This window comes from Punica granatum, chromosome 5 (assembly GCF_007655135.1).
Source record: "Punica granatum isolate Tunisia-2019 chromosome 5, ASM765513v2, whole genome shotgun sequence".
NCBI classification, from domain to species: Eukaryota; Viridiplantae; Streptophyta; class Magnoliopsida; order Myrtales; family Lythraceae; genus Punica; species Punica granatum.
In genome coordinates this window covers 24395143-24409749 of record NC_045131.1, presented here as the reverse complement: position 1 = coordinate 24409749, position 14607 = coordinate 24395143, and the positions used below count along the sequence as shown (strand labels likewise).

The window sequence follows — 14607 nt, the reverse complement described above, 5'->3', positions numbered from 1 at the left end:
CTCAGCCGGTGGCAGTCATGGCCAATGGCAGCGCGGTCATAGCCGTCGCAAAGAGTGGCCGTGATAGGCGCCGATGAGGTATTCAACCGAGCTAGGGTCCGGTGGGAGGGAGCGGCGACTACGGTTTGGGCCTTGAGGGGATAGAGGACTCGGGTGAAGAAGATAACACCCGGACCCGACCTGAATCTCCATTTGGTTTTGCCCGACCCAAGTTCGCCCCAACTGAAGTTGATCCGACCCACAATCAGTCATTCTGGGTTGGGCTCAAGCCCATTTGGTTAAGATTAGCCCAGATTGACTGATCAGTTAAAGTTTGACCGGTCTGGACAGTTTTGACCGATTTGGCCTATTTAACTGGTCGGTCAGAATCTGTTCGGTTCAGATCAATTTTGAAGCCGGTTCAAGTCTATTCGGTCCGATTCAGGACCATTTAAGTCCGGTTCAGAGTAATTAAATCCAGTTTATGCCTGATTTTTGGTATCCCATGCCTAATTTTGGCATTTCATAGCTAATTTTGACCGATTGTTAGGCCTTAAAATAAATAATGGCATTTTTCAGGAATCTCTAATATTCTGAATAGGTTAATTGAAGCAACATCTCGCCAAAATGAGCTCTCTTGTGTAAATTAATTTGTTTAGAATATATGATGTCTGCATGTGTGGAATTTCATGCGAGTAGTGATCAGCCCAAAGGAAGGTTACTATTTGGCCAAATTCCATATATGCCTATAGTAATAAACACGAGACTATGTAAGGTTTTCTATGTGAACACTAAGTCGGGCTAAAGGAAGGCATGTTGTTTGACATGATTGATTGTCTGAGTTTGATTACTGCGTTGAGAGTACCACTTACAAATTGATACTTCCTATCCAAAGACGGAATGTCAATGTTGTGCTGGATATCTTGTAATGGGACCTGCCATTATTAATCTGTTTACGTATAATTTTATTTGGTGAGCTAATTATATTTTCCTCTGTTTGTTCTCTGTTTAGTGAATACTTCTGTCATCTCTGTGAATGTTGCACTTAGTTCCATTCCTTTGTTGAATGGGATAAACTTTAACGACTGGAAGGAAAACGTTCAGATCGTTCTTGGTTGCATGGATCTAGACTCGGCACTCCGGATGGATCAGCTTACTGATCTTACGGTTGTAATTTCCTTTGAGGAGAAAAGGGAATTTGAGCGATGGGAAAGGTCCAGTCGCCTGAGTATGATGATCATGAAGCGATTCATTCCAGAAAGTTTCAGGGGCGCTATGTCTGAAGAGACTAATGCCAAATCGTTCCTCTCTGCCATCAAGAAGCATTTCGAAAGAAACAAAAAAGGCTTAGGCTAGACACTTTTGGTGAATCTCGTCTCAATGAGGTATAAGGGCAAGGGGAACATAAGGGAGTACATCATGGAGATGTCCAATCTTGCTTCCAAGGTTAAGGCACTAAAGTTAGATCTGACAAATGACATCATTGCGCATTTGGTTTTGATCTCCCTCCCTGCACAGTTCAATCAGTTTAAGGTCAGTTATAACTGTCAAAGGATAAATGGAGTCTCAATGAGCTCATTTCCAATTGTATGCAAGATGAGGACATGTTGAAGCAAGATAAGACAGAGAGTGCTCATTTGGCATCGTCCTATAAAGACAATAACAATAAAAGGAAAAAGGTCATGGAAGTTGCAGGTGCACCACAGCCATTAAAGAAGCCTAAGGAACAGGATGCCAATACTTGTTACTTTTGCAAGAAGAGTAGAGAACTATACCAAGTATCATGCTTAGCGTGTTAAGAAAGGTACATTTCTCACTTTGATTTGTTCTGATGTTAATTTAACTTTGGTACCTAAACACACTTGGTGCATAGACTCATGAGCTACTACTCACGTAAGGATGTTTGAGCTGCCAAGCGCCAAGTGATGCTGACAGATTCATCTATGTGGGCGATGGCAAATCAGTTGAGGTTGAGGCCATTGGCACATTTAATTATTATTAAGGACTGTTATTAGTTGGACCTAATGGAGACTTTTGTTGTACCATTTTTTAGATTGAATTTGGTTTCCATTTCTGTATTGGACAAATCTGGTTACTCTTGTTCATTTGGAAATAGTCAGTTCAGTCTTTTCTTGGTTCAAATATTATCGGCGCCGGTTCCTTAACTGGTTATAATAACCTTTATATGCTTGATATTGTTGCCTCATTTAATGAATCCTTGCATACAAGTTCGCGTGGTACAAAGCGTAAATTAATTAACGACAATTCTGCCACTTTATGGCACAAGCGTTTAGGTCACACATCCAAACAATGGATAAAGAGACTTGTGTCAGAAGGAATTCTCAATATTCCCAATTTGGCAAATTTTGAGGTTTGCATTGAGTGCATAAAGGGAAAACATACAAATATAAGGAGATTAGATGCTAACCGAAGTTCAAACGTCTTAGAACTTATACATACAAACATTTGTGGACCTTTCCCTATGGCTGCTTGGAATGGTCAACAATATTTTATTTCATTCACAGATGATTACTCTCACTATGGGTACATATATCTAATTAGTGAGAAGTCTCAAGCATTGGACGTGTTCAAGTCTTATAAGGCCAAAGTTGAAAACCAACTTGGTAAGAAGATTAAAGTTGTCAGGTTAGATCGTGGTGGTAAATATTACGGCAAATATGACAGATCAGGTGAACGACGTCCATGACCTTTTGTTATATTCCTAAAGGAATGTGGCATCGTCCTACAGTATACTATGCTAGATAGTCCTAGCAACTGAGAGAAGAAATAAGACACTTAAGGATATGGTGAGGAGCATGATTGGTCATTCTACCTTACCGAATTCCCTCTGGCCAGAGGCACTAAAGACCACAACTTACTTACTTAATATAGTGCCGTCTAAAGTAGTATTGAAAACCCCATATGAACTTTGGATGAGCAAAAACCCTAGCTTAATGCATTTGCACATGTGGGGTTGTCTAGCTGAAGCAAGGCCTATAGGCCAAATGAAAAAAAATTAGACTCCCGAACGATTAGTTGTTATTTTGTTGGCTACTCTGAAAGGTCCGGGGATTACAAGTTTTATGATCCCACTACGAGGTCATTCTTTGAGACAAGAAATGCCTAATTCTTTGAGGATATTAAATTTTGGAGAGGAGATGTAAGGTTAAGGATGTTGTCTTTGAAAAGGAATTCGTTTCTCTTCCTGCAGTTATTGCTTTTGATATTGATCAAGCAACGAATCCAGAAACGCAAGACAACATTGAGATGCTCCCCGATCAACCGCAAGAGGTTCCAAAAGAACAAACTCAATAGCCTTAAGAACATGTGCCATTAAGGAGATCCACTCGAGAGAGGAGAAGTGCAATTCCGAATTATTACATTGCATTTCCTCAGGAGCATGGGGTTGATATTGGATTGATGGAAGATGACCCAATCAACTTCCACCAAGCCATGCAAAGCCTTAAATCTCATAAGTGGATCGACGCCGTGAATGAAGAGATGGAGTCTGTGGCTAACAATGATGTTTGGGATCTTGTCCCGTTACCTGAAGGTGTGAAGCCCATTGGTTGCAAATGGGTATTTAAGACCAAGAAGGATTCAAAGGGTAATGTGGAAAGATATAAGCCTCGTCTTGTTGCCAAAGGCTTTACTCGGAAGGAAGACATTGACTATAAAGAGACTGTCTCTCTGGTTTCCTCGAAAGAATCTTTTAGGATTATAATGGCACTTGTGGCTTATTTCGATCTTGAGCTGCATCAGATGGACGTAAAGACAATGTTTCTCAATGGTGACATTGATGAAACAATTTATATGGTGCAATCAAAATAATTTGTGTCGAGAGACCCGAAGAATATGGTTTGCAAACTAAAGAAATCCATCTATGGGCTAAAGCAGGCGTCCCCGTCAATGGTATCACAATTTTCATCAAGTGATTATCTCATTTAGTTTTGAGATAAATGCAGTTGATGAATGCGTGTACCATAGGTTCAGCAGAAGCAAGTACATTTTCCTGGTTCTGTATGTCGATGACATATTACTGACATCTAACGATATAGGCTTATTGCACGAAACTAAGAGATTTCTATTGGGGAAATTTGAAATGAAAGATCTTGGGGACGCCTCTTTTGTATTAGGGATCCAGATACATCAAGATAGTTCTCGAGGTATTCTAGGATTATCACAAGAGCTATATCGAAAATGTTTTGATGGGATTCGACATGAAGAATTGCAGACCAGGAGATAGCCTTGTTGCTAAAGGAGACAAGTTTACTCTCATCCAGTGCCCTAAGAATGAGTTTGAAAAGAAAGAGATGCAGAAGATTCCCTATGCATCTGCAGTGGGAAGTCTGATGTATGAGCAGATAAGTACGCGTCCGGACATTGGGTACATAGTTGAGATGTTGGGGAGGTACTTGGGTAATCCAGGTGTGGATCATTGGAAAGCAGCCAACAAGTTATGCAGTATTTTCAGAGAACTAAGTATTACATGCTCACTTATCGAAAATCAGATCAGCTAGAAATCATTGGGTATTCTGATTCTGATTTCGCTAGATGCCAAGACAGTTGGACATTCATGTTTGGCTATGTTTATCTGATGGCTGGAGGAGTCATTTCCTGGCAGAGTGCTAAGCAGACGCGTATAACCACTTCGACCTTGGAGACAGAGTTCATAGCCTATTATGAGGCATCCAATCATGGGATATGGTTGCGAAATTTTATTACAAGGCTGCGAATTTCAGATGGCATTGAAAGACCACTGCAGTTATTATGTGACAATAACTCTGCAATCTCATATTCCAATAACATTAAGAGCTCTTCAAAAGTCTAAGCATATCAACATCAAGTTCCTACCTGTTAAAGAAAGAATTCAGAGTGGACAACTATCTATAAAACTTATAGGTGCAACTAATATTGTTGTAGATCTGTTCACTAAAGGTTTACCACTCTTAGTCTTTCACGGGCACATAGCTTGTATGGGGGTTATGTCTAGTGCGGATACTATGGTTTAGTGAGTGGTATTATTTTGATGCTATTCGATTGTGCTAGTACATTATGGTCTATTCAGGAGAATGTTTATTAGGGCATTTCATTCTGAATTCAATATTATTTGATCTCACCAAAGAATATAGTGGACCAATTTTAAATAGACATGTTTGGATCACATTGCATATAATTTCCATGTTGCACACCTATATTTGATATATGTCATTGGATATATTAATAGACGTGATTATTGATGGATCTAGCCATGATAAATGTGTCGCTAAGATCGCTTTGGTCCTATGTTTATATGTTCAATGGACCGGATTGTTTGAGATGTTTGTTAGGATAATAAATTAAGAGTACTCATAAGGCACATTGTAATACATGACTCTACGAGTATATATGTCGGTCTAAGTAGGAGATTGTTGAATTTTATTTCAATGACGTGGCCCAACATATTTATTAATCGTTATGTATTATGCGTTATCCTATTAATAGGCCCGATTAAGTGATCTAATAAGGTTTAAGGTAATGGGCCTATCCGATATTTCGGTGAAATACGGGAATCAATGTGCACATACCATAAAAGGGTAATTAATAATTCTAGGATGAGCAGAATTAGAATTACGTAAACTTTGAGCATTAAAGTGCAATATGAGGGTTTATGATCCTCAAGGCGTACGTTAAATAGAGAGATATCTTGAGGCCCCATTACTCAGAGAATCATATAACCCATGATCTTAACGTATTGGCTTCGAAGACCACAAACCCCAATCGATCCACGCTATGAATTTTGGTACTCTTCTAGTTCATCGAAATCTCTACATATTCAAGATGTGCGATCAGAAATCAGGAATTCAATTCTAACACTCTATGAACGTAATATGGAAAATATTTGTATGTATATTATATGTGTGTATGTGTGTGTATATATATATATATATATATGTACTCACTATTGTATACGCCTTCAAGTCTCAACCCAGCGAGGTACAGCCTCGTGTGTCATTAGAAGAATAGAGAAACTCTGTGTCAATTGGAAGGTTGAGATTACAGAGTTAGAGAGCTGGGTCACAAAGTGTTATGGTACTTATATGGCATAGCCAATATGAATCATCAATCATTTTGTGTTCCAAACAATTCTAATCTACGCATATGCACAGATCGTTCAATTTATTTGATTTAATCCCTATTGAGTCTAAGTAATCTTGAGTGCCATTGCAAGGCAATCCCTCTTCCGCATTATCAATATCATGTTAACATGTTCAGGGAGCATGTGTTTTCCCTTCATGGGATAAGACCTATAAGCCCTCACAGAATATATGATAATGTTAGCATGTTAAGGGAGCATATGTTTTCCCTTCATGGGCTAAGACGTATAAGCCCTCACGGAATATATTGATTTTACTATATCAGAATCCTTGAGGGACATGTTACATTATTCTATATCAATCAAATTACTGTTACCACAATCAATATGAATTAATTCAAACGGTTCGACACTTATTTCACTTAAATAAAGTCTCAAGTTCGAATCCTTATAAATGCAGAAAATTCACGCTGGGAAAATTTTATTCTTTAATGGGTCGACCTAGCTCGACTAGATTAAATGAGATCCAATTGTGCTTTCGGATACTAGGTCTCACACCAAAAAAAAAATTACCTTAACACAAAAGCTACTATAACTTGACATTCATTTACATATATCCTACAATCCCATGTTATTACCCCCACATAACACCCGTGTCACATGTCAAGTTTGTGGTTCTTGCTCATCAACCATTGACAGGGCCTCGTTCTTGCTCATGTTTGCGGACAGAGAAACCAGCAAACCAAGCCACCCTCATGAGCTGCACTCCGAGAATGAAGACCCACCAACAAACGAGCCCCCTGACAGTATGCATAATCCACGCGGGGGAAGTCATCTCTGCCCCAAGCTTCAATGCCCTCATCAGCTGCAAAACCCGGTAGGCCTCGTAGATGACAGGTGTCACGAGCCAAACAGGGGACTGCCAGTGCCACGTGAGCATCTCTGTGAGAACCTGCACAGACAACAGCAAGAAGTACGGGCCCAGGAGAACTGCAAACGAGATAAAGCTCATCTGAGGTTGGAGGAAGGAGCCCTTTTGTGACCCGAATAGCATCAGCATGGGAGTGAGAAAGCCAGCCGTTGCAGCTACCAAGTTCCAGAACTGATAGCTGAAGGGAGCCTCGCTGTGGTGGGTTTGTGTCACAAGCTTTGGTCTGGCATTGGAATCGGCCATTAGAAGAAAAAGGGTCGCCCCAAGGTTGAATATGCAATCAAGCCCGACCAATGAGAGTAAGCTTGCTATGTTGGGGCCGAGAAAAATGGTAGACAGAGGTAGCCACAAAGTGGGAATCATGCCTGTTGTGAGGAGAAGAGCAGGCCCCAGAAGCCACATTGGCCACTTTAGAAACATATCCTGCAACACAGATTGCGCTTTACTAGATGGGGCAAGCTCTGCACTGTTTGCTCGGGGGGCTTCAGCAGTGCTCTCGGAGCTTAGAGTTTCAAATATGTTTGGAGCTTCAGCCAAAATTGTAGTGGTGGTATCATTGGTAGGAGAATAGGTCACCGGTGATGGTTCCCATGGGGGACTCTTGCAGTAGACACCGTACTGTTTACTGCGAAAATGAAGCACATTTGGGTGCCTTATAGATTTGATATTCTGAGAATGCTTTTGGTTGAAAGTTATACTTGACATGGTGGACAAGACTCTAGCAGAGAATGCCATTCCTTTTTGTCAAGATTGAATTAAAACTTCAAATGCTTTGACTATAAGCAGCTCAGTCCTCAGCCTGCAAAATTAGTTCAGAAGTTTATAGTCAGGAAAAGCAAACAGAAAGGAAAGGCAAAAGATATCTGCTATGAGGAGAACATTTCCATTAAAGTTGTGAAATCCATGATGAATGAGATCATAAACTGCATTCTAAATTAAAATCTACCTGAATCTGATATAAAGAGGCACAATTCTGGAAATGGAAACACTTCAAGCAATGCCCGACTCGAAATAACAAGCACAAGTCTAGACAGAATACTTACATTCAGATATATATAATTCTATTTATTTCTCACAGTTCGATTAATGAAGGTTAGAAAATCAAAGCTCAAAGACAATAATGTGAAGGAATAATTCTAATCAGCATGCATATGTACCTAAAATTGATGATGACTAGTTCCACTTGATTTATTTAACTTCAATCAATGAGCTAGAAAATAGCCATATGCAGTAAAACCAAGCCTTAAGACATTACATCACATCAAATCCAATTTCTATCTTGTGTAGCTATACTACAGGTGAGCCTCTGAAAATTAATGCCAAAACAAGTATACTTCGATTTATCAGGCTATCAGCAGCTCCAAACTAAACCTTTTTCTTTCTTCAACTGTCTGGTCTTGGACAGTAAAATAATTCTAACGCCTTCACCTGATTGTGCTAAAAAACCATTGTCTGCTGATTACAGTGACTGGTCTTTGGAAAAATATATCACATATTTATCGAGTAAACCTAGAAAGCAACATGGGCGTATATTCTTGTGCATATATATGCACATCTATTAAGAAAAACAGGTAGCAGAGCATTCAGGAGGTACCCAAAGACAAACCGCAAGCAAAGAAAGGTGAACAACAGTAATCTCAAATGTTTGTGTCACAATGCAAGGGCCATAGGTACCCAAAGACGAACCAAAAGCAAAGAAAGGTGAACAACAATAATGTCAAATGTTTGAGTCACAATGCACGGACCATACACAGCCTTCAATTGCATTCAAGTGAAGACTCTACTATCCCTCTCTAGACATACCGAAAACAACTAAGAAGCAAACAAAGTCTTCTTTTACTATTGTACATTCTTGTGCATATGTCAGTGAATCTATTGTGTAAAACAGATAGCAGAGCATTTGAAAGGGTACCCCCCCCCCCCCCAAAAAAAAAAAAAAAACCCCACAGAGAAAGGTGAGCAACAATAATGTCAAATATTTGTATCATAGATTCATAATGCAAAGAACATACAAGTAGTTCAATTACAGTCAAGTGAAGGCTCCACTATCCCTCTCTGAACATACCGAAAATAACTAATAAGCAATCAGAGTTTTCTTTTACAATTGTTCAATTGGGAAAGGGGGCAGAATATTAAAGGGTGAATTTAGGAACTCCTGGTCCAGACAAAGCTTTCCATCACAAGGCTAAACCTCTTCCCAAGAAGCAATTCAGGGTTATAGTTGAAGCAAATCAAAAGCCAGAAATTACATAGGCGTTCCACATAAAAAGTTTACATCTTCCAATTTCAAGGGTTTTACCAGACTGATACCCTCAACAGAGAAGATGCTATCACTTGCAATTCTAGTGATCGATTCAAATGAAGCAGGAAACCCATTGCACGCTACCCACTCAATTTAAAGGAAGATATCATACTCAATTGTTCACGCTCAGACTAAGCCCAGAACAAGGAATATGCAACACAAGGGAGAGGGAAATGAAGGTACTAGAGACTCAAAGTAAGGCTTTCTTGTTAAATCAGGAGGCCTCATCTGAACCCAACACCCCGAATTTCTAATAAAAATACTTACACAAAACCATCATCTATACAGCACCCAAACAAAGTTCACTCACATGCTCCCCCTAAACTCACCCTGGCCCTGACCATTTTATAACCCTGATGAAGGGATCCAATCAAGGTCGTATCCCACGTCTTGTTTCAACAGTCATCCATTTCAAAAACACCACCAAACTGAAGCAGCTCCATTTCAAAGACAGGACTGAGCTCCTTTCCTCTGCAGTTGGATTGGGCAATTGTGGCTGCTTTCTTTCACTCGTATAGCTATCTGATTTAGTCTATCAACCTGAATATATTGAATAAAACAATGAAGATATCTATTCAACTGGGACTTGGGTGGGCAAAAAGACAACTCCGTTTCTCCGCATCAGTTTACAGCGAAAACTGCACACCAACTAAGCCACAGTCCAACTGCAGGAAAAGGGAGTTCTAATTCATACTACCAGCCAACCCACACAACAAATTTTGCAATTGGCTCGTTCTTTTCTTCGTTTTCGGAAAAGCCCACCTCAATAAAACAACAGAACAGAAGACGAAGCATGGCTGTCATGTATTGTATCAAAGTTATATGTAAGATGAAGCAGAACCCAAAAATTCCCAGTTGCGATGCGAAAGATCCGCCCTCCGTCCACTTGCAGATTATTTCTTCGGTGGCAGAGGAAGAAACAAAGAAACAGGACAGGACAGGGCTGGGCATGGAGATGGAGATAGCAGCAAGGAGAATTATTAGAGCGGAGCAGAATCGTAAGAGACTTACGGAGGGGGAGCCGCTGCCGCCGGCTAATCGAGACTTCCGCAGGGAGGGATGGGAAGCTCCAGCTCTCCTCCTGTAAGGCCGACGCAGCCGCAGTGGAGAAGAGAGAGAGGAGAGGAGAGGTCTCTGTTCCTGGCCGCATCCGGACTTTTGGTCTGTCTTTGGTTCGTTACGGAAAAGTCCCTCTACTTTTTGTGTTTTTAAAAATAGATCCATGGCCCGGCCCAATTCTCAATCTCAGCCTCAGGTTCAGAAAATAGGTAGTATTACTATTGGCGCTCAAAATGTTAATTGATTTAATCTTATTCAGCAAGCAGAAAGAAAATTGAAGGGAGAAAATCCATGCTCAAGTAAGCTCGAATTTGGACTAGTCAAGGCAGGGCTTATTGGACTTCCCGATAATATGGCGGACACCCGAAAAAGATAAGCAAAAATAAATTTGATTTGACTTATTATTAACGTCCCTTAGGGATCCTATATCGCAAACCCAGGTTGAGTGGTGTCCTTTGGGACAGTCATAGCAACTGGATCAGCCAGCGAACATGCTACGGATGCCTCGAGTTGACGATTCACATAACGTGGTCCTTGAGTTATGGACTAATCCGAGATGGTCTTACTCTGGCTCTTGGCGTGAATGTGGAATTTAATTATATATGGTGTCGAATGGTGTTAGGGGCTGTCTATGATTTGATTTGGGAATGTCATCAGTTCAGAGAATCTACATCTGATGCCAGCCAGTTATTTCTAGTTGCAGGATCGAGGATGTGGGTTCGAGCTAAGCCGATAGCTTAACTAGCTGTGAGGCCAGTTCATATATATACATATGTTACAAAAAAGGCATTCGAAAAATGTGGCCGGCTGGTGTTTGGGGTTGCTCCGAAGTATTGATACGTTGATGTGTGTCATCTGCTTTGGTCCAGATCAACTCTTTCCAAGTATTAGACTAGCATACCTGAACGTCCTTCGTGTTATTAAGTCTTGTATTGTCTTGTATAATCGACTTACTATTTCCTAGTCTCGTTCGTATTGCCAGTTGAGGCCCCTTAGAACAATGCACTGGGTATCGTCGAAGGAGGTAGAGAAGCAAGCCATAATCATGGGCATGGAAAAATGCGTTGAGCCATACATAATTTCGTTCCTCTGAAAATTAAAATTGAAATATACTAAATTTCAAGTTATCCCATGAACCGTGATGATCATCGACGACAGACAATCACTTGATATGCAAACAAACATATGTGAAATATTAGTGCCCTCTCTCATCTATAGCTACTACGTTCCATCTCGACTCGATATTAGCTCGCTAGTCGCAAATGATACAACCGTAAAACAACTGTGACAATCACATATGAGTCTGATTACTGAATCGGGATCGGGGAATTGAGCTGTAAGAACTGGGATAGATAGGATTCGGGTAAGTTGAGGGGTGGCAATGAGTGGTGACTGTATGTAGAGCTCCCTCTCCTGATCTCCTGCATCGTCATCAGCGCAGCAATCGTTTTCCTAAATATTCCCTCATCAGCCACGGATACTGCCTCTCTCAGTTCCCTGGCCTTCTCCCGCTCCTCAACCGGGAACACAGCATCTATCATGATTTCACATTCTTTGACAAGCTCCGATAAGAGGTCCGTCGTAAAGAATGGTTGGTCTAAAACCTTCTGAATGAAGGGGAGGCGCAATACTCCGCCTGTCCGCTTGTCGTATTTCTTCAAAATTTTCACCAACCCTACATTTCTCATTGGTTAGTAAAGGTTATGATTATTCATCCAAATGTGATCATTCACTCAGTTCATTATTTCTTTTTATCATCAGAATATTATCAGTCAGGTGATAAATTAGATAGAGTTGTAGCACCTGTGTAATTGACGTTGCTATAGTTCATAAGAAGAATCATTTCGCCGTGAAAATCGACAATGTCTTTTCTTATCCGAGCCATCTCCTCCTCGTAGAGTTTCTCTGAAGGCTGGCTTCCATGTTCTCCCCAAGTACCAACAACCCTCTGTATTCTCTGCTTCAACTCCTACATACATCAACACACACCCAACCTTGGGTCAGAACAAGTTCTTTATCCCAACATTGATCGGACGCGAATTGACATCAGTGAGTACAATACCGAGGAAAAATCCATTCGATAAGACCGATATTACAATAAATGGGACAAGCCAACGAATCATATAGTTACAAATATAGTTATGGTCAAAGTCGTAGATTTATGACCACGCGCTAAATTAAAATATAATATTTGTGAGAACCTGAGTGATATGCGGGTCCCCCTTAACCTTTTTACCACAATTTCCTCACACACGTAACACTGAAATTTTTTAGACCTGGGCCCGAACCAACGGGTGGGCCCCTTCTAAAAAGAGTCTACCAATATGATGGTCCCAAGGACCCTTGAACGGTCTGGCTCTGGCCATACGGCTGGAAAAAGTTCGGTAACGCTACACCTGAATGGTTAGCAAACTGGAGCACGGTTTTCCCAGGAATCGACTCTGTCTGGCCGAGTTGATTCGGCTTACTCAAACCATGCTTCATCCAACAAACATTCCCCAAGGCTAACTCTAACTACACAACGCCCCGTAGCACTAATTGGCCATTCATATCCTCGATAGAGTCAGTAATGTACCTCATATGTCATTCTCTTTCCATTTTGTCACACTGAACAGAGTCGCAAAAGGAAATTATGAGGTAGAAAGAACTGACCGCATTCTTGATGATGAAGTCCTCTTCCTTCTCCATGAAGAACCCGTTGAACTTCTCGATCTCATGATTCAGCAGATACATGAACTCGGCCTCCCCCTTGCTGAGCCCGTGCTCATCCGGGTGGGTGGAAGAAGGGGAGGAGGCCGAGATCAGCCTCACGAGCTTCTTCAACTCCTTGTATGCGAGGAACATTTCGCGCCACTCGGGCAACGTCTCCTGAATCTGCTGCTTCAACAGCTTCCCGAACTTCATCGGGAAATCTATATACCGACGAACTCGTTACGCGGAATGAATTCGATTGGAGAGTGGCAGGTGGGAAGAGGTGACTGGGGAGGTAGGTGTATATATAAAAGAAGCTTGGGAATGGGGAAAGGGAAGAGGTTTGATTAGCAGAATATTAAGGAGGGAATGGGATATGCCTTTTGGAGTTGGCGTGATGAGGTGGGGATTAGAAAAGTGTGGCATCACAATATAAATGTTTGGGGTCGTCGGGAAGGAAGGTGATGGGAATTCCTTGGAGCATATTCGTTTATACTGCAGTGTTGTCCGGTCCTTCACTTTAGACCAATATAATTACCGAGATGAGTTGTCCTTCACTAAAAGACCAGTATATTTACCTAGATGAACCGATTCTGACGGTTTGACACTTTTGTTTCTTAAATAAAATCTCGAATACAAATCCTTTGAGCATAGCAATTCCATGTTTGGAAGAACTTTACCTTTATTTGGCCTATTCAACTCGAACTCGGATTAATTGAAATCCATTGAAGTTCTGGAAATAATGCACACCGAAATGGAAAAAGAAAAAGAAAAAGAAACCTATATATGTGTACATATATTGTCTCTAATTTAAGGGACCAATGACTTTTTGTGATAGATATGGACTTAATCTTTTTCTAATTTGTTTTTTAATTTCATTAACTAATAATTGGTCGTTCCATTAATAAGATGTCGTGCAACCTGCTGTGGAACGATATTTTGGCATTTCTCGGAGCACAGGGGATCCACTCTGCCTTGAAAACTTGTCCGTGAAATGGCACCGGTAAGGGTGGCTGCTCAGCCCAAATAACCAATTCTTGTAAATATATATATTTCTTTTGGTATATAGAGGATACGGGCCAAGAGCCCAATACATTGTTAATATATACTTCTCGGAATTGATCTCTTTTGCTGATTTATGTGTTGAGATCGTTGCCTTTAACGTGATCCGTAATATTGGCCTTAGTTCACATGTTCATCATTATCCAACGCGCATTTTTCGAGTCGTAGTATTTTTTAGATCCATCCCAAACATTGGAGTTGCCCAAAAGACTCGGTGAAACAAGGATATACAGGTATCGACCATCATTTCTTGTAGAGATAGGACATTAATGACATATACATACATACATACATATATATATATATATATATATATTCGGTGTACATGTTGTATCTGAAAGTTAAATGGCCCCAATTAATCAAGTTTTAATATGATCGGCCTATCAAGGAGTAAATCTTAAATTCGCAATACTCGAATTCAAAATAAACGCCGAATCACTTGAACTAATTTAAATCGGTGTATATTACTTATGTGTACAACATACTAACCTTCTTCAACCATTGGTG

At 40.5% G+C, this 14607-nt stretch overlaps 2 protein-coding genes across 2 annotated transcripts; both read right to left on the bottom strand.

Moving 5' to 3' along the window:
• Positions 1-6482: 6482 nt before the first annotated feature.
• On the bottom strand, positions 6483-10454 carry LOC116208086. Its single transcript, XM_031541307.1, has 2 exons — positions 10300-10454; positions 6483-7785 (listed from the first exon to the last, which is right to left on the bottom strand). The coding sequence occupies exon 2, from the start codon at positions 7719-7721 to the stop codon at positions 6741-6743; it is 981 nt and encodes a 326-aa protein (XP_031397167.1). The 5' UTR covers positions 7722-7785; positions 10300-10454; the 3' UTR covers positions 6483-6740.
• A 953-nt stretch (positions 10455-11407) lies between these two features.
• Positions 11408-13455, bottom strand: LOC116208087 (SPX domain-containing protein 3). The gene is made up of 3 exons (XM_031541308.1): positions 13000-13455; positions 12151-12316; positions 11408-12022 (listed from the first exon to the last, which is right to left on the bottom strand). Exons 1-3 carry the CDS (start codon positions 13249-13251, stop codon positions 11655-11657), a joined length of 786 nt encoding a protein of 261 aa, XP_031397168.1. The 5' UTR covers positions 13252-13455; the 3' UTR covers positions 11408-11654.
• Between the last annotated feature and the right edge of the window lie 1152 nt (positions 13456-14607).

Bases quoted from the DNA above. Each gene is read 5' to 3' on its own strand.
- LOC116208087 (XM_031541308.1), bottom strand. From the start codon at position 13,251: ATGAAGTTCGGGAAGCTGTTGAAGCAGCAGATTCAGGAGACGTTGCCC. The intron at 12,317-12,999 runs GTCAGTTCTTTC...TGATGTATGTAG, and splicing joins ACTTCATCATCAAGAATGCG to GAGTTGAAGCAGAGAATACA. The intron at 12,023-12,150 runs GTGCTACAACTC...TGAGAAATGTAG, and splicing joins TAGCAACGTCAATTACACAG to GGTTGGTGAAAATTTTGAAG.
- LOC116208086 (XM_031541307.1), bottom strand. From the start codon at position 7,721: ATGGCATTCTCTGCTAGAGTCTTGTCCACCATGTCAAGTATAACTTTC.